At 39.6% G+C, this 23899-nt stretch overlaps 2 protein-coding genes across 2 annotated transcripts in view; one reads left to right on the top strand and one right to left on the bottom strand.

The window, feature by feature from the left end:
- The window catches only part of FAM207A (family with sequence similarity 207 member A), a 30727-nt gene extending 23268 nt beyond the window's left edge, over positions 1–7459 (bottom strand). Inside the window, exons 1-2 of the mRNA XM_039326340.1 lie at positions 7220–7459; positions 356–464 (exon numbers count right to left, since the gene is read on the bottom strand). Coding sequence (XP_039182274.1) covers positions 356–464; positions 7220–7348 — 238 coding nt within the window. The 5' untranslated portion in view covers positions 7349–7459. The remainder of the gene's footprint in view (positions 1–355; positions 465–7219) is intronic.
- Positions 7460–9573: 2114 nt separating this feature from the next.
- Positions 9574–23899, top strand: part of ITGB2 (integrin subunit beta 2) — a 68127-nt gene continuing 53801 nt past the window's right edge. Inside the window, exon 1 of the mRNA XM_039326347.1 lies at positions 9574–9630. Coding sequence (XP_039182281.1) covers positions 9628–9630 — 3 coding nt within the window. The 5' untranslated portion in view covers positions 9574–9627. The remainder of the gene's footprint in view (positions 9631–23899) is intronic.

Raw genomic sequence — 23899 nt, 5'->3', positions numbered from 1 at the left:
ACACTGATTTAAATCAGGGACATGAACTGAATCCAATTCACATGCCCTGACAACCAGGATCACATCACAGACAGTTCTTAATGGGGAGAATTCCAGTCCCCTGAGATCATCTATTTCTCACAAAGCAGAAAAGCAGCCAAAGAATCACTGTTATCATGATGCTAAGCATGAAGAAAAGTATGTATTCTGTTCAATATGAAGGCATTTCCACTTCTATTCCTTGAAGGGAAAAATAAAGACTGATCCAATTTATCAATTTCAAATCAAATCTATCTTTATTACAGAAGACAAATTTTATCCATTTTTACATTCTTATTCATTGACATAGGCATGTGTGAAGACACTCAATTCTTACCTTTTATGACTGAAAAAAAATTCCTTGAATCAGTGTCCAACTTCTTCACCAGAATTTTTGGAACAATATTCACCCCAGAAAAAATGTCCGATGTCAGAACTCCGTTGCCCTACAAGAACACAAATAAAGATGGGATAGAGCCAATGTTTAATCACTGTTTCCATTTTGATATGCAGAATTGGAGCATTAACTTCATTTCTGCCTTTAAAAGAGGCATGTTTACTGAAATCCAATCTATAGTATGCAAACACTGCTAGTGTTTTTCCAGAACATATAATACTTCAAACCACTTGGTATCTTGTTTGTATATAATCACTGCCCTGTTCTTCAAGCTGATTATTTAGCATATTTAGCTTATTAACTTATACTACTTCAGGATGTGTCACAGTCCAACACAGATTTGAACCATAGCAAGGACAAGGTAAAGTACAGTAACGTATGTTCTGGTCAAAATGCAAGTGAAGATTTTTTTTAAAAAATTCAAAACAGATGCAAGTTGCAGAGAATGCCAAGAAAATCAGAAACAGTAAGGAATAGTAAGGTACAAAATCTTGTGGTTTTCAACTGCTTTCGTAGTTTGCTGATACCCGGTAATCACATTTTCCACATTTTCTTGGGATGGCTCTTTCCCGCAGCAAATTCTGGGAACTCCTTGGATCAGAAGATGCTAGGATTTACCTAACGGTTACTGTGTTTGGTCTTGGCCCTTAACATGAACACAGCAATCAATGCAAGGAAGAGGGGAATATTAGAAGACATGGAGTACCCGATGTACCATAACACAAAGCACTCAGGACAGAACAACCATCTTGCTCTAAAATGAAGGGAAAAAATTATTCTGAGTCTATCCACCAAAAGTTATGGAACAGGCTTTAATACTTTTACAACAATCAAATAGGAGGCTCACATCCTATTTGATTGTTGCCTATTTAAGAGGGTGAGAGACAGGTACCACGGTCTATATATCATACCTCGGTCTATATATCAAACGAATGACCCATTGGGATTCCCTTTCAAAACAACTTACCTTATGTCCAGCCAGAATCTGAAAATAACATTTAGCACAGCACAGTACTTAAGCAAAATGGTTCAGCTGAGATCTGCATAAGTGGGACTGATTGGGGTAGATTGCAGGGGTAACACCAAAATATAATTTTATCATATTTTATCTATATTTTAAATTATTGTATTTTATTCCAATTTCATTTTATTTTATTCCCATTTCATTTTAAATTGTATTTTACCTAATTCCATTTTAAATTGCTTTTATCAAATTGTAGTAATAATTTGTTTCTGGAACTTTGCACTTTGATATGGCCCAAGGGCTAATCAATCAACCAATCAATAAATATAAAATAAATACAAAAAGCTCTACAAGAACAATGTTTGCTGGGGGTGCTTTTTCTTTTATTTCCTCAAAATGTCACTTTAATTATATTGACGTATATGAGGCTTCTGTTTTTGCCATTTTATTCAAGAATGCAAGAATCAAAACAACATCAGTGTTGTTACTGTAAAATATTGTAGCTTAAATGAAAATCAACTTCATTTTTCTTTTTTTTTAGATATAGCATTTTTTAAAAAATTAGCAATGACCTTTCTCAGACTGTCATGAAATGACAAAGGAAAACTGAAAATTAGTTGAACATAAAACACAGAATCATAAGGCTGGTAAGGACCTCCGAGATCTTCTAGTTCAATCCTGCTCAAGACAGGAGGCTTTATACCATCTCTGTCAAATGGTTGTCCAGTCTATTTTTGAAAATCTTCAGTGATGGACCACCCACAACTGTGGGAGGCAAGCTATTCCATTAAGTGTTCTCACTTTCAGAAAATTTCTCCTTACTTTCAAAATAAGATAAGCAATATCTTATGCATATTATATGCATAGATAATTCCCAAACTGCAGTTCCAGTTATGGAACAGGTTTTAATATTTCTTTAAGGATACTAGTTTGTTTTCTGGAGATGTTTTCCAGCATACACTCATGAAATTTCCTGTTCCAAATAAACACAACATTGATAAAAGGCTGCTTTGCTTTGCACTCTTCTGAAAGGATCCAGATCTGTCTCATATCACCATCTAGTGGAGAATCCTTATACATTTCATCTCCAGTATTACCAAATGGGAGTCATGATCTTGACAAATGATTAACAAAATAAAGCTTCCATTGACAAGTTACAGTTTTTCCTACCTGTCCAAGCTTAAACTGTAAGTTATCTGTCTCCTTTTGTAATGTAGCTGCCTTTTCGGGACATATGATACAAAATTAACAATGGTGCTATATTGTATTTAACTGAAGCTGCCTCCGTTATATCCTGATTGTACATTGGTGATTAAAGCAAAGTTTCAATAAGAACCAAGTCCTTTGCTTTTTAAAAAAACGATTCCTTAAAAAGTCAGATTAGACAGACCTTAGGTTTGCACCAAGGTAGGTATCTCATATTCTCATAATCTCATATTAAGATGCCACATGCCAATCTGTTTTAAACCAGAATTCCCCAACGTAATCAATATGAACACCAAAGGGTCAGTGGCCAAGGGATCAATAAATGTCTGGGAGTCAACAGGAGATTAATAAATGATGGGAGGTTAATTGGAGCCAATCTTTGGAGGGGGGTCTCTGTAGACCCCTCTGTATAGCTTCATGGCAGTCCCTAGTTCTGAAAGTGAGGTGACTAGTGTAAAATACAGTAGTGGCCAAAATTGTGGAAACCTTTTGGGAAAAGTGTACAGTAGAAATGTCACCTTTGGTTAAGCTTCTATCAATTTTTCTTCTAATTTCTTTATAACTGTAGCCTTGTTCATTTAATAATACTATTTTATATTGCTTTCTGGGCAACCAGTCAACTCTTTGCACCATTACTTTAATTTTATTACATTTTACAAGCTCACTAAATGAAAGAACACAAAAAAACCCCCAACCAACTTGATAGCAATCACATAATACACTGACAAATGTCCTCTCAGCTTCAATACATGACATCAATAACTGAATCCTACTGTGATCTGATTGGCTCATTGCTAAAACAAGATGATACCTGATTGGCTCTCTAAACACTCATGCTCATTGACTAAAATCAGATGAAGGAAAGCTACCTGATATCAACCTAAGCAAGTTGTGCTTCCTTTTTCTGGTTATTTGGCTATAACTTTTCCTAGAATAAAGTACAGATAATTGAACAAACTTTGTAGCATTACATTCTTGATTAAATTATCTTTCCATCGATATATAATTTTATGGTACTACTCCAAAAAAAAAGTGATGCCCCAACCACTAGTGCTGAAGAGGACGAAATTGACCAGTTCTATGAAGCCCTACAGCACCTTATAGAATCAACATCAAAAAATGATGTCCTTATCATCATGGGGGATTGGAATGCTAAAGTGGGAAGCCAAAAGATAACTGGAATAACAGGCAAGTTTGGCCTTGGAGTACAAAATGAAGCAGGGCACAGGCTGATAGAATTTTGACAAGAGAATACGATGGTCATAACAAACATTCTTTTCCAACAACCCAAGAGACAGCTCTACACATGGACACCACAGGACGGTCAACACAGAAATCAGATTGACCATGTGCTCTGCAGCCAAAGATGGAGTAGCTCTATACAGTCAGTAAAAACAAGACCAGCTCAGATCATGACCTTCTTGTTGCAAAATTTAGGCTTAAATTGAAGAAAGTAGGGGAAAACATCAGGCCACTCAGGTATGAAGTAAATCATATCCCTGATGAATATACAATAGAGGTGACAAATAGATTTAAGGAATTAGATCTGATAGACAGAGTGCCTGAAGAACTATGGACGGAGGTTTGCAACATTGTACAAGAGGTAGCAACTAAAACCATCCCAAAGAAAAAGAAATGCAAGAAAGCAAAATGGCTGTCTCAGGAAGCTTTGCAAATAGCTGAGGAAAGAAGGGAAGCGAAAGGCAAGGGAGAAAGAGAAAGATACACCCAATTGAATGCAGAATTCCAGAGAATAACTAGAAGAGATAAGAATGCCCTCTTAACTGAACAGTGCAAAGAAATAGAAGAAAACAATAGAATAGGGAGAACCAGAGATCTCTTCAAGAAAATTGGAGATATGAAGGGAACATTTCATGCAAAGATGGGCATGATAAAGGACCAAAATGGCAGGGACCTACAGAGGGAGAAGAGATTAAGAAGAGGTGATACAAGAACTATACAAGAACGAGCTTAGCGTCCCTGATAACCATGATGGGGTGGTCACTGACATCCTAGAAGAGTGTTTCCCAAATTTGACAATTTTAAGGCATGTGGACTTCAACTCCCAGAATTCCACAGCCAGCATTGCTGGCTGTGGAATTCTGGGAGTTGAAGTCCTCATGCCTTAAAATTGTCAAGTTTGGAAAACACTGTCCTACAACAGCGGTTCTCAACCTGTGGGTCGCGACCCCGAACGACCATTTTACGGGGGTCGCCAAACAACGCGATCCGCCATTTTTTTCCTCAGCTGGTGGCACCCGCATGCGCATGGGGGCGGCACCGCATGTGCGCGCCACGCATGGGGGGCACTGCGCATGGGGGCGCGTTCTTATGACCGGGGTCGCCATATAAAAAGGTTGAGAACCACTGTCCTAGAATGTGAAGTGAAATGGGCCTTAGGAAAGCTGAGCAACAACAAAGCTAGTGGAGGTGACAGTATTCCAGCTGAGCTACTCAAAATCTTAAAAGACGATGCAGTAAAAGTGCTACACTCAATTTGCCAGCAAATTTGGAAAACTCAACAGTGGCCACAGGATTGGAAAAGGTCAGTTTACATTCCAATTCCAAAGAAAGGCAATGCCAAAGAATGTTCAAACTATCACACCATTGCACTCATTTCACATGCAAGTAAAGTTATGCTTAAAATCCTACAAGCTAGACTCCAGCAGTATGTGGATAGGGAACTTCCAGAAGTACAGGCAGGATTTTGAAGAGGCAGAGGAACTAGAGATCAAATTGCCAACATACGCTGCATCATGGAGAAAGCTAGGGAGTTCCAGAAAAACATTTACTTTTGCTTCATTGACTATGCTAAAGCCTTTGATTGTGTGGATCACAACAAATTGTGGCAAGTTCTTAAAGAGATGGGAGTACTGGACCATCTTATTTGTCTCTTGAGAAACCTATATGCAGGTCAAGAAGCAACAGTGAGAACTGGACATGGAACCACTGATTGGTTCAAAATTGGGAAAGGAGTCCGGCAAGGCTGTATTCTGTCGCCCTGCCTATTTAACTTCTATGCAGAGCACATCATGAGAAAGACAGGGTTAATGAATCAAAAATTGGAATTAAGATTGCTGGGAGAAATATCAACAACCTAAGATATGCAGATGATACCACTCTAATGACAGAAAGTGAAGAGGAACTAAAGAGCCTCTTGATGCGGGTGAAGGAGAGTGCAAAAATTGGCTTGAAACTCAACATTAAGAAAACCAATATCATGGCATCTGGCCCTCTCAATTCCTGGCAAAGAGATGGGGAACAAATGGAGGTAGTGACAGATTTTATCTTCCTGGGCTCCAAGATCACTGCAGATGGGGACTGCAGCCAAGAAATTAAAAGATGCTTGCTCTTGGGGAGGAAAGCTATGGCAAATCTAGACAGAATACTAAAAAGTAGAGACATCACCCTGCCAACAAAAGTACATATAGTCAAGGCCATGGTTTTCCCAGTTGCAATGTATGGCTGTGAAAGTTGGACCATAAGAAAGGCTGAGCGTCAAAGAATTGAGGCCTTTGAACTATGGTGCTGAAGAAGACTCCTGCGAGTCCCTTGGACTGCAAGGCAATCAAACCGGTCAGTCCTAGAAGAGATCAACCCTGACTCCTCTTTAGAAGGCCAGATCCTAAAGTTGAAACTCAAGTACTTTGGCCACCTAATGAGAAGGAAGGACTCACTGGAGAAGAGCCTAATGCTGGGAAAGATTAAGGGCAATAGAAGAAGGGGACAACAGAGAATGGCTTTGAGTTGTCTCTATCAGTTTTATCAGTAATATATATCTATGGCAATACCATTCTTTCTTTTTTTTATATTTACCCATATGTATTCAAGGCTTTTATCCTTGGTTTTATGCATTTCTGTAGAGGTGTAGCTTCTTACATATAATGCAACTCCATCTCCCATGTTACTTGCCTGTTTTATGTTTTTGTTATTCTTAATATCAGTTAAATATTTATAAAATTATTTTCCTATATTTGGGCAGCAATGAATAATCTGAAATTCCATGAACAGGTCAATAAGCTTAAGAGTTTGGGGACATCAGCCTTAAACCATGATGGAACCTTCATAAAAGAGCCAGCGAATTGCAAATAGGGAACACAAGTTATAAAATATACCCATCAATGAGAGGATGGCACTGAGCAGCAAGTCGTTTTGCTACTTGATACGCAAACGATCTATATTAACGGGAAGGAACGGTAATGAAACATTAGGTAAAAATGAGTAATTGCGCATTTCCCTCGTCAGACGACCCTTTCAACTATGTACCATCCTGACATTCTAAAAAATAATCGCATGCAAAGTGTCTCAACGGCAGTTAGCTTCCTCCGATTAATGGCTTTTACTCCTCAGCATAAGGGAGAGTTAGGACGCAAAGCAAAGAAACGCTTCCCTAGTGCAAAAGTATTTGGGCAAGCTTTAGTCTAACTGATGCTCCTTTCATGGAAGACGTACGCGTCTTTCTGAGAAAGCAACAACTAAGGAATGAACAAGAGTTCAAGCCTGCCAATCTCGTTGCCCAGGCGCCCTGCACAGGAGGGGACAATTAAGAAGCATCGGCCGCCAAGAAGCACGTGTCACTTGCGTTCTTGTTTTCTCTCATTTCATGGCCTCCCCCTCGCACCGTCACCACCCACCTTTCCGGTGTTAGCGCTGAAGGTCAGCACAGCCGCCGAAAGTACCGCCTCACCCCCACTCTGCTGCGGCTCTGTCGGCTTCGGCGCGGGCTGGTGGAGCCTCCTCCGCCTTGCTATTTTCCCCACCATAGCGAGCCAAGAGGAACCAACGCGCGAGGGAAAAGGGTGGGGGGCGACAACAGAACTTAGACCATGCGCTCGCCAGCAGTTTCCCCCGGAAGTCCGGCGCGTGCGCTGTAAAGTCCGCCCCCCTTTTTTTATGGCCACGAGGGGGCGGCAGCTGCTGCTCGTTCCGCGCTGCCGTCTCCTTTACGAGTTCGCCGGGCAGGGTTCATATTTTGAAAGAGATTGCGGCCAGCAGGGTGTTGAAATATGAGTTTAGGTTTTGGACACTTACTCAAGAGATGCATGTATGCAAGGGGGGTGTTGAAAGAAAAATTTTCATCAGGATCAAGTCCAAGGCTGGAATAAGCAAACATGGAGACTGCTTTAGAAAGAAGTGATGAAGACTTTGCTTTCAACAATTTAAAATTGTTGAAGGAAAAGTCTTCATCAAAAGATGGTAGTTTATTGAAGAGGAAAACCAGACAGAAAGATGGTTCTAGAAAAAACTGACCACATGTAGTAGGAAGTGGTTTTTATCAGGGTCCAGTCCAAACTGGGAATAAACAAACACAGAGACTGCTTTAGAAAGAGTTGTAGTTTATTGAAAAGGAGAACCATACAGAAAGATGGATGTGGAAAAAACTGACTACATGTAGTAGGGAGTGGGTTTTTAATACCTTCTTGGGCTTTTGTTTGGAATTGTTTCTGTGACATGAACTTTGACCTGAGTCTTAGTGTGCCTGTCTGGTCTGAGGTGGTGTGTTAATCCTATTATGTCCCAAAGGTCCTGCTTCCCTGGGGCTGTGGCTAATGACTTGGATTTTTTGGTGTTAGGGATTGTTGATTCTTTCTAATCCCCACTTCCTGATTCTAGTCTTTCTGACAAGATGTTATCACATCTACATTTCTGCAGACCTGATTTCTGTTTGGGGCAGAGAGACTTGAGGGGAGGTGAGTTCTGCCTTTAAGATCCTCTAGAGAAATATAATATTCTGCCTTTTAACATTCCCAAAAATATTTCTTTCTCTGGGGGGGCTTACTTCCCACAGGGGAAAATGTATTCCATCTCTGACAAAGGGACTGATGCAGAATTGAGGAACAGAACTATAAAACAAACAGGCTAAAGAAACCAGGAGCTTTCCCCAAGACTTAGTGATGATTCCTTAGTAATAATCCTGTTCCTTTTTTTTTTATCAGAATGCAGGCGCATGGGGGAAAGGGGGGACTAAATTAAAAGTTAGAATTCAAAACATTTTTAAAGTAAAACTGATGCCAGTAAAATAGAGAGATGAAAATAATAGTTAAAAACTATAACTTTTTCAATATCTATCCCAAAATACCCCAAAGCCATCTGCAAGATAAGCTAATAGCTTTGAATACTTTCTAGCTTGCCAAAGAGACCAAAGGCCTGCAGTAGACTGGAGAGCTGGGAAGAAAGCCCATGCTTTAACCTAATTGGGGAATGTGATTTATGACTGTTTATTGGAGGAGAGAATTGTACTTGGAGGAGGGGAATTTAGTTTTTGGTTTCAACTATGTGGTGCCAATACTTTGTTTCTCAAATAAAATATTCTTTAAGATAAACAATGTCTCGAAGTTGTTTTTTTTTTTTTTTTGAAGAGTTTCATCTGTCGGAACCATGAAACTTAAAACAGGAACCACTTTTTGGACAAAAATCTATTTCCAATTGTGGCCTGAACCCTACTTCCTAACTGTTCATGCTAACTAAATGTGTTATTCATATAACAGTAGAAAAGACAATAAGACTCTAAGATCATTATCCTTTAGATCTCCCTAGAAGTTTCGGGCATATAAATGTTTAAATTAACTTATTGGGGCACTTTGGGAGAAAATCTTATTGCAGGGAACAAATCTGCACATCATCAATAAGACTACATTCTTTATTTCAAAGGCCATCTCACAGAGGACAGAATCCCTATATCCAGTGGTAGGATTCAAATATGTGAAAAACCAGTTCTCTGTATGGATGCCGCTTCCAGAAGTCCAGTCTGGGCCTGGGCAACAAAAAATTAGCTACCAGTTCTCCCGAAGTGGTGCGAACTGCCTATATCAGATTGGAATTAACTGTAGGGATAATGATTTATTATGAATTATATTTTGTTTTTGTTGGAATATTCATGAACAGGAAGAGTCATGTGGTAACTCAGTCAGCCAATGGGAAGAAAGTGCTACTGAGTCTGTGCAAAGAGTATTGAGTTAGGAGCTGGATTTCCAGTCTCAGGTTTTGTCTCTGGTCTGTCTCTGTAAGAAGTCTTCGTTAAGCTATGTTGCTGTAAAGAAGAATGGTATTGTAAATATTTTTATATAAATATAAAGTTATTTGAATCAGCTAAATGCAGTCAACTGTGAGAGCTTCTGATTTATTTTTCACCAATAGAGAAAATTAAAATTCTCTAACAGGTTATGGGCCCAGAGCTTACTAAGGACTGCATTGCAATTTAAAGCTGGAAGAAATTGCCTGTATTTAGAAAGTTTAAGAACAAGGCAGAATTAGCAGAATGGCTGCAATGGAATTTGAGGAAAGGCCATATTCGTTTAGGCCAGAAGAATTACATTGTGTGGGCTGCAAAAATGGAATGTTTGCTGAAAGCTAAAGACTGTGGTATATTGTTGAAAATCCACCACAAGTGTTTGCAGCAGTTGATCAGAAAAATCATGATCGAGCAATTGCTTATCTCATCTTGAATTTAGATGATGACCAATTTCTAAATGTTGCAAATTTAAAGACTGCAAAGGAGATTTGGTTGAAATTGAGAGCTGTACACGTGAATGTTTCTGCTTGCAACATAGTGCAATTGTCAAGAAAACTTTACAGAGCCTGTTTGCAACCAGGTGAATCTGTGGAACAGCATTTAAATAAAATGCAAAGTTTATTTTTGGACTTACAACAACGTGGGATTAAATTCCCTGAGTCCCAGAAGGTTTTATTGGTGTTGAACAGTTTAGATAAAACCTGTGACACAGTTTCTGCAATATTTGAATGCAAAGAAGAGCAAGACTTAAAGTTTGAGGCTTTAAAGGCATGTTTGCTTAATGAAGAAGAAAAACGCCATTTTAGAAGCAGCCACGAGGAAGAGAAATTCCTGAGGAGGGGGTCCAGACTGCAAGTCTCCAGAGGAGAAGAAACAAGCAGATCAGACCCAGACCAAATTGCAACAAAGGAGAGATTTTGCAAGATTTTGCTCAGCAGGAAAAGACTTGCTACAATTTGCAGAAAAAGACATTTGTGCAACAAAAAAGGACTGTTTTGCAAAAGGAACATTTTGGTGTTGCAAAAGTTTGCAATAGCAACAACAGAGACAAGTGGCTAATAGATAGTGGGGCAAGTCGAACAATTGTTCATGATTCTAAATTATTTTGCAGGTTTGTTCCAGTAGCACAAGAAGCTGTGGCTTTGGCAAATGGCCAGAAACCAAAAGTCATAGGAAGAGGTGATGTAAAAATTCCATATTTGGAATCAAAGTTTACCAATGTGCTTTGTGTACCTGAGATGGAACATAATTTGTTAAGTGTGTCTAATTTAGACAAACAAGGTTTTGAGGTCATTTTTGTAAATGGGAAATGTCTCATCAAAAGGAATGGGAATATTTGTGCAGAAGGCATAAAGGAAGATAATCTATATGTATTGCAGGGACAAAAGGTTCAATGTTCCCATATATTTAAGAATGTTGCAGAGCATGATTCATGTGTTCATCTTCTGCATAGAAGACTTGGCCATGCAAGCTTTAAAGTTTTGCAGCAAATGCAAGATTTTGCAGAAGGGCTAAATTTGAAGGGATGCAAAACATATTTGGACTGTGCAGTATGCAAAGCATCAAAGTCAAAGGCATTCCCAGTTAGTAAATATAGCACAAGACAAACAAAAAGAGTTCTAGAGCTGGTCCATGCAGATCTGGTGGGACCTATGCAAGCCAGTTTGGGAGGAGCAAAATATGCACTGGTAATTGTTGATGATTATAGCAGGTATTCATTTTGCTATTTGCTTAGAGCAAAGACAGAGGTGCTACAACAATTCAAACAGTGGGTAAGTTTTGTAGAGAGAAGGTACAGACAACAAGTGTGTCAGTTGCAAACTGACAGAGGTACTGAATTTATGTCAACTAAATTCCAACAATGGTTGGGGCAGTTGGGGATAAAACACAGACGTACAAATCCTTACACAGCAGCAGAGAGCGGTGTAGCTGAAAGAAGGAATGGTGTTTTGCAAACAATGAAAGATTCATTATTGGAGGATTCTGGTTTGAGCAGGTCATATTGGGGAGAAGCCATATTAACTGCTAATTATATAGTTAACAGGCTGTGGAGTTCCTCCATTAATAATACTCCATATGCCATTCTATATGGGAGAAAGCCATCACTAGCACATTTGAGAATTTTTGGAAGTACTGCATGGGTACATATTCCAAAAGTAATCAGAAGAAAGGGACAGCAAAAGGCAAGAAAGCTCAGGTTTGTGGGCTATGAGCCAGGGTCAAAAGGATATCGCTTTAGTGATGGAAGTAAAAGAATTATAATTTCAAGGTCTGCTAATTTTGCAGAACAAAATTGGGACAGAATTATTGCAAATTCTGGGTATGTCTCACTTAATGACGGTGATCTGTTTAGTGACAATAATTCATCTAATGATAAAAAAATCATTATTGAAGATGTCAATGTTCAGGGAGGAGAGGCTGAACAAGACATGAAGCCAGAAAGACTTGAGACACAGGAGCAGTTAATACCATGTAGGTCAGAGCGATGTAACAAAGGAATTCCGCCTGACAGGTATTCTGCCAGCAAGTTAAAGGTTTGCAATGTGTGGTATGAGCCAAGAAGTTATAAAGAGGTGTTGGCATTACCAAAAGCTGAACAAGAAAAATGGAAGGAGGCCATGGATAAAGAGATGAAATCCATGGGAGACCATGAAGTATTTAAATCAGTGACTTTGCCACAGGGAACCAAAGCTGTGGGTTGTAAATGGGTATATAAGAAAAAGGTATTGCCAAATAATGATAAACAGTATAAGGCCAGGTTAGTGGCACAAGGTTTTTCACAATTAATGTATTAAGTCAATAGGTCTGATGTCTCTTCCTGTCATGAAGGGAGGAGTGTTGGAATATTCATGAACAGGAAGAGTCATGTGGTAACTCAGTCAGCCAATGGGAAGAAAGTGCTACTGAGTCTGTGCAAAGAGTATTGAGTTAGGAGCTGGATTTCCAGTCTCAGGTTTTGTCTCTGGTCTGTCTCTGTAAGAAGTCTTCGTTAAGCTATGTTGCTGTAAAGAAGAATGGTATTGTAAATATTTTTATATAAATATAAAGTTATTTGAATCAGCTAAATGCAGTCAACTGTGAGAGCTTCTGATTTATTTTTCACCAATAGAGAAAATTAAAATTCTCTAACAGTTTTTGTATCTATTTGTATTTTTGTATCAGGTTTATAAATTTGATACTGTCAATTTACTTAATATTAAATCTTTCTCTTCCTCCTCTCCTCCTCCTCCTCCATGACTAGGTCCTCACTAAAATCATCTACTCCAGTTAGGATCTGCCCACCAATGTGTTAACCAAGATGGAATGCAGTGAATTCCTACTCACTAAGCAATTAGGGAATGGGTTCTGTTGGATGGTCACAACTTCTTACTCTGGGAAATTACTTCCCAGGTCAGGATAGTGCTCATTCTGTTAATAATTTGTATGGCAATGCCTGTAAATATTTTCCTCTTCTGCAGGACCATTTGTGGAGAAAACTCTACTTAAATGTACAGCATTATAGTGATGTTTGTGTATTTTTATTGTTATGCGAAATTGTAAGCTATTTAGCATCTCTGGTATATTTTAAAAGGTAATAATAAATAAAGATGTGTGTAGCCATGAATTCTTTGTATGCATGCATTTTGGGCTACTTAAAAAAATGACTTTTGCCTGAAAAGGATTGAGAATGTAGTTTCTCTGGAAGATTTGTATTGTAAACTCAGTACCCTCTAAATCTGAATTACATTGGATTTGGGGCATTTTTATTACATTCTGGTTTGAATTAAAAGTAATAGTGTTTGTGGCTTCTGCGTTAGTTTGAATTTTTGTTCTTTTTTATCTTTATTTATACTTTTATTTAAATATATAGGAACTGCATCATTATTAGTACCATACCATTTGAAAACAACAACAAAGGAAAATGATCTGTACAGTACACATTTATATACACTTTCATACAGAATAGAATGAGAATTTTTTTCTCATTGTAGAAAATTAGAGATGTTTCTCAGGAAACATTAAAGAAGTGACAAACTGATTCTGCATTTCAAATTGCAGCATTGGTTTCCTGTTCCATCTGCAAATAATATTTTTTCTTCTTTCTCATGAAAACACTTCTCACCCTTCTCAAAAGTGTTGCAATGATAATAATTACTTGTCTTTATTGTGAGTTTGTACTTTATTTTATTCCATCAAATCTTTTCAGACCCATAGTAACTTAAAAAATAAGACCACACAGAATGATAATTATAACTTCCAATGTAATTAATCTTAAAATAAACAAAGTAAGAACATTTCTCAAACAGATATATCTGGAGAACTGATGCATAGCCAAAGTTTTCTTTAAAAGTCTCATTTATCATCTATCTGATCTTTTATACCCTCCCACCTTTTCTTAAGCTTAAAATGAAATCTGAATATGTTCATATAGTTTACTAACTTCAGTAAGTGTTTAAGATAACAGCTGGGCTATGTTATCATTTAGACTGATCTCAATAAAATATTGATAAAAGTACTATCAAATTGTTGATTTTTTAATGTTTCTTTCTCATAGACTATTTTTTAATTTATCCTAAATCAAGTCTGATTATAGAAATAAAAGATTACAAAACCTATCTGAAATTCCCATTATATTTTAAAATCTTCTTCACCTTCTAATATACTCAGTTAAACAATTGGGTACAAAACTCAATTTCTTTGTATTTAGCTTTTGCTGCCTATTTCTTCATACAGCATTTTATAATACATGCATGCAAAGGTCAATCTCAACATCAGTATATCCGATTTACATATGATTTCCACAGATGACAAATAAACAAATGTTATGCATCCTGACATCATAATACATTTCCCATGAAAAAAAGACATGTATTAGTGATAGCACACTCCTCAGAGAAATGGAATCAGCAATTTGTAGATTGGACAATCAATCTAGGGATGTGGGAGCAAAGATCAAAGATGTGGTCAAGGGACTTACTAAAATAAGTCCACATATTATTATCTTTTTCTCCTCTTTCATATGTAGATGAATGATATGATAAAGAGCCTGAAAACAATATCAAGAGACAATGAGCAGTTCAACATGAAAGCCAAAGAATTAGGGCTACAGATGTTTTTTTCATCGGTACTTCCAAAGGAAGATCAACATCCAGTGAGGAAATGAAGGATTTTAGAAGTAAACCATTGGTTTACTTTAAGGCAGCAGTTCTCAACCTATGGGTCGCGACCCCATTTGGGGTCGATCGACCATTTCATGGGGGTCGCCAAGCAAGGCTGTCCACCTTTTTCCCTCTTTTCTGGCGGGTGCCTTACCTCCCTTGGGCTGGGCCAGCTGGTGGCCCAGCCGGTGGTCGGCCTGCTCCGTCTCTGCCGCTTGCCAGCTACGCCTTGGCCGGCGCAGGGGGCAGCACACATGCGTACGCGGCGCTCCCGGGCAGGGAAAGTCCTCGACTTACGACCGGTTGGGTAGTCCTTGACTTATGACTGGTTTAGTCCTCAACTTATGACCGGTTTAGTCCTTGACTTACGACCGGTTGGGGGTCGCGACATTAAAAAGGTTGAGAACCATTGCTTTAAGGGATGGTGCCATCAAGAAAACTTCAGATTTCTAGAGTACATCTACTTTACTACATAAAGGGCTTCTGGCAGGCTGCACTTCATAAGAACCAGGAAGACCATATTTGGAAAATTAGCTTGGCTTAATTGAAGGGCTTTAAACTACAACTAGAAAAAAACAGTGACCATTTTTTAGGAACTTTAGGACCTAATCCCAAGCATAAAACCAAGACAACCAATTAAATAATGAGGTAGGGAGTGGTGAGAAGAAAGGGGAACTCAGATATAAAACAGGAGACATAGGAAGCAAATAACACTGATGCCTATATACTAATGTTGAAAGTATGAAGAACAAACAGGGCCAACTTGAAGTCCTAGTACACAAGGCCAGGTATGGCATGGTTGCCATTACTAAAAGTTGGTGGGATGAAACACCTTACTGGATTGTACTGCTAGAAGTTGTTCAAAAGAAACATACATAACATGGGAGATGGAGTTGCATTATATGTAAAAAGCTACACCTCTACAGAAATGCATAAAACCAAGGATAAAAGCCTTGAATACATATGGGTAAATATAAAAAAAAGAAAGAATGGTATTGCCATAGATGTATATTACAGGCCACCCAACCAAGCAGAGAATTAGATGAACTTTTTGCTATCAGTTAGTTAAGGCAGGGGTCCTCAATCCCTGGGTTGCAGTCCACTACCAGGCCATAGCCTGTTCGAAACCGGCCCGTGAAGGTGACAGGCAAGCGCATCTGTGCATGTGCAAACCTCCCCTCATGCGAATGACAGTCGCTTGCCCTCTCATGTGAAGCTCCCCTCATGCGAGCAGCAGCCATCTTGTACTCGTGTGCGAAACTCCCCTTCCGCAAGCAGTGGCCATTTTGTAGTCACTGCAAAGCTCCCCTTGCACAAGCAGCAGTCACTTGCCCTCACATGCAAAGCTCCCCTTACACAAGTGGCAGCCATCTTACACTTGCTGTGAAACTCCCTTTGTTTGAGCAGCAGGTGCGTGTGGCCACCATTCATACAAATAGACAGTGGTTTTAAAAAAAAAAAAGGTGTCGGAACTCACACATGTCATACAACCTGCCTTGCCTACCCTACAAGGTTTCATCCAAAAAAGGTGCAGGAACTCCATTCTGGTCGTTCTATGACAAAAAAAGCCCTGCAAATGGAGCTGCACATGCTTGCACCTCCCTGCCCATCATTCATATATCCCCTTTCCCGCCTTGTCACAAGCCAGAAAGTTTGGGGGCTGCTGAGTTAAGGTATGCAGGAAACAGACCAAGGTAGTAATGGGGGACTTAAACTACCCTGACATCAAGTGGGAGATAAACTCTGCACCAAGTGAGAGATCAGACAGGTTCCTGACATGCCTAGCTGACAACTTTGTCATCCAAAAGGTGGAGGAAGGAATTAGAGAGTCAGTTACACTGGACTTAATTCTTACTAATAGGGATGAAATGATTGAGGGAGTGGAAGTAATAGGATGTGGAAGCTATAGGAACTTTATGACAGCGTGAATATGTCATACTAGAATTCTCCATAATGCAGCCACAGGTAACTGAATGAAGTCAAACTTCAAGAGAATTGACTTTTGCAAACTAAGAAGGAGACTAGAAAGGATTCCATGGATGGAAATCCCAGAAGAAAACACAATTCCAAATGCTTGGGAAACTGGGAAATGAGATAATAAATGCCCAAACAAAACAATACATGTAGTCCTTGACTTACAATCACAACTGAGCCCAACATTTCTGTTGCTAAGCAAGACAGTGGTTAAGTGAATTTTGCCCCATTTTGGGACATTTCCTGCCATAATAGTTCAGTGATTCGCTGCAGTTGTTAAGTTAGTAAAACTGTTGTTAAGTGAATCTGGCTTCCCTATTGACTTTGTTTGCCGGATGGTTGCAAAAGGTAATCACATGACTCTGGATCAAGGCAACTGTCATTAAATACATGCCAGTTGTCAAGTGTCTGAATTATGATGATGTGACCACAGGGATGCAGCAATGGCCTTAAGTGTGAAAACAGTCATAAGTCATTTTTTCCAGTCTGTTGTAACTTCCTACGATCACTAAATGAATGGTTGCCAGTCAAGAACTATCGGTATCACAGAGAAAGAAAAATAAGTGTTCCATTGCTAACACCTAGGAAGATAGGCTCAGGATTCAGAAACAGGTTGATAAATTCCAGCCCTATCCAACAAGATGCAGTTCATTGGTGAGAAAAGTAAGGTCCTGCAAATAGGCAGGAAAAACCAAATTTAGAAGTACAGAATAGACAATACCTGGCTCAACAGTAGCACTTGTAATAGGAGTCTAGGTATCCTAGTATATCACCATTTAAATATGAGAGAGCAGTGTGTTGAAGCTGCAAAAAAGCCAGTACAGTGCTAGGTTGCATCAACAGAGGGATAGCATCAAGATCATGAGAAATGATAGAACCACTCTATACTGCACCGGTAGTCCACACTGGGAAAACTATGTCTAATTCTGGTCACTACAATAAAAAAGAGAGGCCTTAGAAAGAGTGAAGAGAAAAGCAACAAAGATAAATAGCGGTCTGGAGACTAAATCATATAAAGAACAGCCAAGGTATGCTTAGCCTAGTGAAGAGAAGGCTTAGGGCAGGGGTAGGCAACCTTGGCTCTTTTATGACTTATGGACTTCTGAGAGTTGAAGTCCACAAGTCATAAAAGAGCCAAGGTTGCCTACCCCGACTTAGAGGAAACCTAATAGCTACCTTCCAATTCTTGTGGGACTATCACAGGGAAGAGGAGGTCTATTTATTCTCCAACGCATTTGAGGACAGGACCAGAAGCAATGGATGGAAACCTGTTACAGAGAGATCCATCCTGGAACTAAGGAGAAATTTCCTGACAGTGAGAGCAATTAGTGAATGAAACAGCTTGCCTCCCAAAGTTTGGGTGTTCCAACAGTGAGGTTTTCAAGAGAAGACTGGACAACCAATTGTCCAGGATGGGATAGACTCCTGCCTTGGGCAGGGGGTTGGACTAGAAGAGGGCTTTTCAACCTTTTCACCCATTGTACCACTTTTAGAATATGGCAACATCCAAGTGCCACCAGTTGCCTAGCAAGGTGTCAAAAACTTGATGACCCCCCCCAAAAGGAAAAAAGTGATAAAGTACAGGTAGTCCTCAACTTACAACAGTTTGCTTAGTGACTGTTCAAAGTTACAATGGCACTGAAAAAAGTGCCCTCCAAGCCACAGCTGAGCAAGACACCTGCCTGCCCACCTGGCAGCGCTCTTCCTCCTGTCCGAGGTTTTCATTGTTGTGAGCATTTCAGTTGAGGATTGGCAGTGGGGATGGGGTGGGGGGGGGTGATTGGTTTTTATTCCCCCTGTCTGCTGCGTGGTTGCAGCAGGTTTTGGTCACTTCACATGACCCTGAGACACTGTGACCGTCATAAATATGAATCAGTTGCCAAGCATCTGAATGTAAATCACAAGACCCTGGAGATGCTGCAACATTCCAGCTGATCGGCGCTTTTCCTGGGCTCAGCAGAAGTGCCAGGATCAGCGCCGAGCTCCAGCTGGAGCCTGGCACTGATCCTGGCGCTTCCACTGAGCCCTGACAGCCCTGCTGCTCCAGTTATCTCTCGCTCAGGCTTGTGCGGTGCTGCTACCGGTTCAGCTCAATCCCCTCTCCCGCTACCACTTTTCTAGGATGGTCACATACCACCTGCCAGGTGCCAATGTACCAAAGGTGGTACCCGTACCAGTGGTTGAAAAGCCTTGGACTAGAAGACCTCCATGGTCCCTTTCAACCCTATTATTCTATGACTTCCTTTCCCATTTCTAAGCCCAGGAATGAAAAGAGCATGACCGTGCTGGATCAGCAGGCAGAGTAGTGTGATAACTAGGTGTGGCGTGTGTCTCCAATGGGATGCCATGTAGTAGGATTTTCTATAGAAATGAAATTTCAATTTTAGTCATTCTTTCCACAGGTAGGAGAAAGTAAATTCCAATTTTATTTTCAGATTTACAGAGTATAAATCTGGGGTGTGGGATTTAAATCTAAATAATTAGTTACACACATATTTACCGAAACGAAGCAAGTAAGACTAATTTGCCTCTGAACAGATTTGCTCTGAGAACAAAAAATGCATTATTTTATAAATGTAAATATATTATTTCTTTACCTGATCAATTATTTGACTTCATGGTTGAGGAAATTGTGGTGGATTTATTTTATATTTTATTTACAAAATAAAAATAGTATATGCCAGTGATAAGTTTATATCTCACCTCTATTAGTAGGATCTAAATGTACAACACATATAACCATTCTCATTTCAAGAAGTACTTACTCATTCTTACTTAACTCTGCAAATGTTGCATCAGAGTCAGGATGTGACCCATCCTCACTGGACTATCCATACTTCACCACAACCTTTATTTAGCATTTTGTTTATTTCTTCAGCAATTGGTTGCTTCGGCATTTGTGCTGAATCTTAGCTGTTGTTTTTAGAAAGGTGTTATGGAACATATTAACTAAAATAGGAAGGGAAAAGGGGGGTGGAAATAAACTTTCCTATTTTTCTCATTATCATTTAAGCAGTGAGAATGCTTAAGAGTCTTGAGCAAGAATTAAGGGGAAGGTTGCAAAATACTGCTAGAATAGCTGTTAGAATTCATTCCAGCTTCTTTATCAGCAGTGTGTGGTACACTGTATACATAAATATACTTGTCTCAGAAGTTTTAAAAAAAACAGTTCCCCAAATAAATACTGTAAGTCACTGCAATTTTATTAATAATAACTATGTATAATTATCTCTGGCATGCAGTTATTAACTTTTTAAATTAAAAAATAATTAAAAATGTTTTACTTTTTGACCTGACATATCCTGTATATATGTGTGTGTAAGGGAGAGGGAGAGCATGTGCACACATTCATACACCTGCAATTTATTAAATTTGTGATACAATAGATCTAGTATGCTTCTGAATTGTTGGATGGGGAACTTGAATTACCCTTTGATGATAGTTCCTATCTCTATAGGCAGTTCCAGTCAATAGTTGTAAGGAAGTGCAGTTGGAGTGTTTGGAGCACTAGTACTGGACTCCACCCCTTCCTGATTTCTTTTTAACATCTGTTGTTTTGGAGTGAGGATACCAGTATGCAGTGATAGTCAATTTTCCATCCCCACACAGGTTCAGATTTAGTCCCAGTAAAATGGGGATATCCAACATGATCCAGTACTAACTCCACACAAGAGCAATAGAACTTAGACTTATATTACCAGAGCCCCTCAAGTGTATTTGCCTTTAATCCTTCCCTTTCTCCCTTCCTTGCTTTTGTCTATGTATTTTTGGGGCTTGCCATACTGTTGGGGGAGGATGCTTGCATGGGGATTATTATTTGCTTTGTTCTGCTTTGTACGAGATGCCCTCCCTCTGGGCAAGAGGAAGGTGAACTGAAAACATCTGCCTTACCTCCAGACAACAGAGCCTGGGACTGTTGGGAAATGAAACCAAAAGAGACCTCAAGAAGCGCGCTAAATCTCCAGCTTCTCATAACACCGTGGCACCTGCGAATTGGTTGGATTTCAACCAGACAGTTGGACACTGGTGGGAGGAGCTGTGTATTGCCTTTTTGATGTAATCCTTTATGCACCAAATCTTTAGACCTTGCTTTGCTCTCTTGCCATCACTAACTCTCAATAAAAGTTCCTTTTGAGACAATACCTGTTTCAAGAATTCTGCTTTCTTGGGAGAACTAGTTGAAGCAAGTCCTTACATATATACTGCTTCACAGTGCTTTCCAGCAGTGGTCCTCAACCCTCAGGCCACAGCCCACTACTGGAATTGGGTCATGCAAGTGGCTGGCCGGAGCACATGTGCATGCACGTACAGTTTGACTTGAATGAATGATAGGCTGGCAGGCACTACATGCACATGTGAGCTCACCACTCATGCAAGTCAAGCTGCATGTGTGCATGCCAGCCTGCCACTTGTGCAAGGGCTGCATGTGCGTATGCAGACCCACTTCTCACAAAATCTAATCCCCCCTCCCCCCAAAGTCAGGCTGCCAAGCTGCAAACATTGGGGATCTCTGCTTTACAGCACTCTCTAAGTGGTTTAGAGAATCAGTATATTTCCCCCAACAATCTGGGTCCTCATTTTAGTGACCTCGGAAGGATGGAAGGCTGAGTCAACCTTGAGCCAGTCAGGATTGAAGGAATTGAACTCCTGGCAATGTGAGCAGAGTTAGCCTGCAATACTGCAATCTAACCACTGCGTCGCCACAGCTCTTCTATTTATCTATTTATCAATCATCTATCTATCTATCTATTTATCTATCTATCTATCTATCTATCTATCTATCTATCTTTATTAGAATTTTTATTATAAGAATTTAATAAAGATAAAAGAAATATGTAAAGGAGTGACTTCCAACCTTCCTCACAATAAGTATAAACAAACTTAGTAACTCTTCACCCTCTCTAAAGTAATAAATGTTTATTTCTTCTTCCCATATTCCATCTCTTATTTATAAAGAAATCCATAAAAATCATCTTTTCAGTCCTGGTGTTAGCAAGAAGTCCATAAAGGACTGGCACAAGTAACAACATAGCTTGTTTTAATCTTGATCAAATAAACCAGCTTTGTATGCCTTCCTTTTTCTTCCAACAGTTTTTAGTTCATTCAAATATTGTAGGATTTGATTTCTCTTCATTTCTTCTTATCCCATTGCACAGAGTTCTATTAATTAATAAGCCCTTTTGTAAATCCAGAAGGAAAAAAAAATATTAGCCAGGTCATGCTTTTGGTTTGTCACTTATATTTGCCATTTAAATTTTAAAGCCTTGGCTAACTGCTTATAATAATAATAATAGTAAAGTTGGAAGGGACCTTGGAGGTCATCTAGTCCAACCCCCTGCTCGGGCAGGAAACCCTACACCATTTCGGACAAATGGCTGTCCATTCTCTTCTTAAAAACTTCCAGTGTTGGAGCATTTACTGCTTCTGGAGGCAGGCTGTTCCACTGATTAATTGTTCTGACTGTCAGGAAGTTTCTCCTTAGTTCTAGGTTGCTTCTCTCCTTGATTAGTTTCCACCCATTGCTTCTTGTCCTGCCTTCAGGTGCTTTGGAGAATAGCTTAATTCCCTCTTCTTTATGGCAGCCCCTGAGATATTGGAACACTGCTATCATGTCCCCCCTTGTCATTCTCTTCGTTAAACTAGACATACCCAATTCTAGCAACCGTTCCTTATATGTTTTAGCCTCCAGTCCCCTAATCATCTTTATTGCTCTTCTCTGTACTCTTCTAGAGTCTCAACATCTTTTTTACATCGTGGTGACCAAAACTGGATGCAGTATTCCAAGTGTGGCCTTACCAAGGCATTAAAGAGTGGTATTAATACTTCACGTGATCTTGATTCTATCCCTCTGTTAATGCAGCCTAGCACTGTGTTGGCCTTTTTGGCAGCTGCAGCACACTGCTGTCTCATATTTAAGTGATTGTCTACTAGGACTCCGAGGTCCCTCTCACAGTTACTACTATTGAGCATGGTGCCACCTATGCTGTACTTGTGCATTTGGTTTTTCTTGCCTAAATTTAGAACCTTGCTTTTTTCACCATTGAATTTCATTTTGTTAGTTAGTGCCCAGTGTTCAAGTCTGTCCAGATCCTTCTGTATCTGAAGCCTGTCTTCTGGAGTGTTGGCTATTCCTGCCAGCTTGGTGTCGTCTGCAAATTTGATGAGTTCCCCATCTATCCCTTCATCCAAATCGTTGATGAAGATGTTGAAGAGTACTGGGCCCAGAACAGAGCCTGGGGCACCCCACTACACACTTCCCTCCATATAGATGCAGTTCCATTGAGGACCACTCGCTGAGTACGGCCGGTCAGCCAGCTACGGATCCATCTGGTGGTGGTTCTGTCTACCCCACATTTTCCTATCTTGTCAAGTAGTAGGTTGTGATCTACTTTATCAAATGCCTTACTGAAGTCCAAGTAAATTATGTCCACAGCATTCCTCTGATCCACTAATTTTGTCACTTGGTCAAAGAATGCAATAAGATTTGTCTGGCATGATCTATTTTTGAGAAACCCATGTTGGCTTTTAGTAATGACTTTGTTTGCCTCTAGGTGTTCGTTGATTCGTTGTTTGATTATCTTTTCCAGGCTCTTCCCAGGTATTGAGGTCAGGCTGATAGGTCTGTAATTCCCTGGATCCATTTTTTTTCCTTTTTTGAGGATGGGAACTACATCAGCTCTTTTCCAGTCCTCTGGTAATTCCCCTGTGTTCCAGGATCTTTGAAAAATATAGTTCAGTGGCTCCGATATTACATCTGCCAGTTCCTTGAGAACTCTGGGGTGTAATCCATCTGGTCCTGGCGATTTGAACTCATCTAGGCTGGACATGTGCTCCCTAACCATTTTCTTGCCTATCTTAACTTGTGTTTCTGTTTTGTTTTTTATGGCACTATTTTTGATAGTTTGGTCTGTTTTTTCCCTTTGTGTAAAGACAGATGCAAAACACGAGTTAAATAGTTCTGCTTTCTCCCTGTTGTTTGTCACCTTCTTGCCACTTCCACCCACTAATGGACCAATCGTTTCCTTCACTTTTTTCTTGTTTTTTACATGTTGAAAGAAGCTTTTTTTGTTATTTGTGACTTTGGTCGCAAGCCTTAGTTCATTTTGAGCCTTGGCTTTCTTCACTTCATCTTTGCAGGCTCGGGCTATTTGCTGATATTCTGACTTAGTTATGTTCCCCTCTTTCCACTT

Source organism: Crotalus tigris, unplaced genomic scaffold, assembly GCF_016545835.1.
Source record: "Crotalus tigris isolate CLP2741 ecotype Arizona unplaced genomic scaffold, ASM1654583v1 scf7180000024340.7048381, whole genome shotgun sequence".
In the NCBI taxonomy this organism is placed as follows: Eukaryota; Metazoa; Chordata; class Lepidosauria; order Squamata; family Viperidae; genus Crotalus; species Crotalus tigris.
This window is presented reverse-complemented; position numbering and strand designations above follow the sequence as displayed.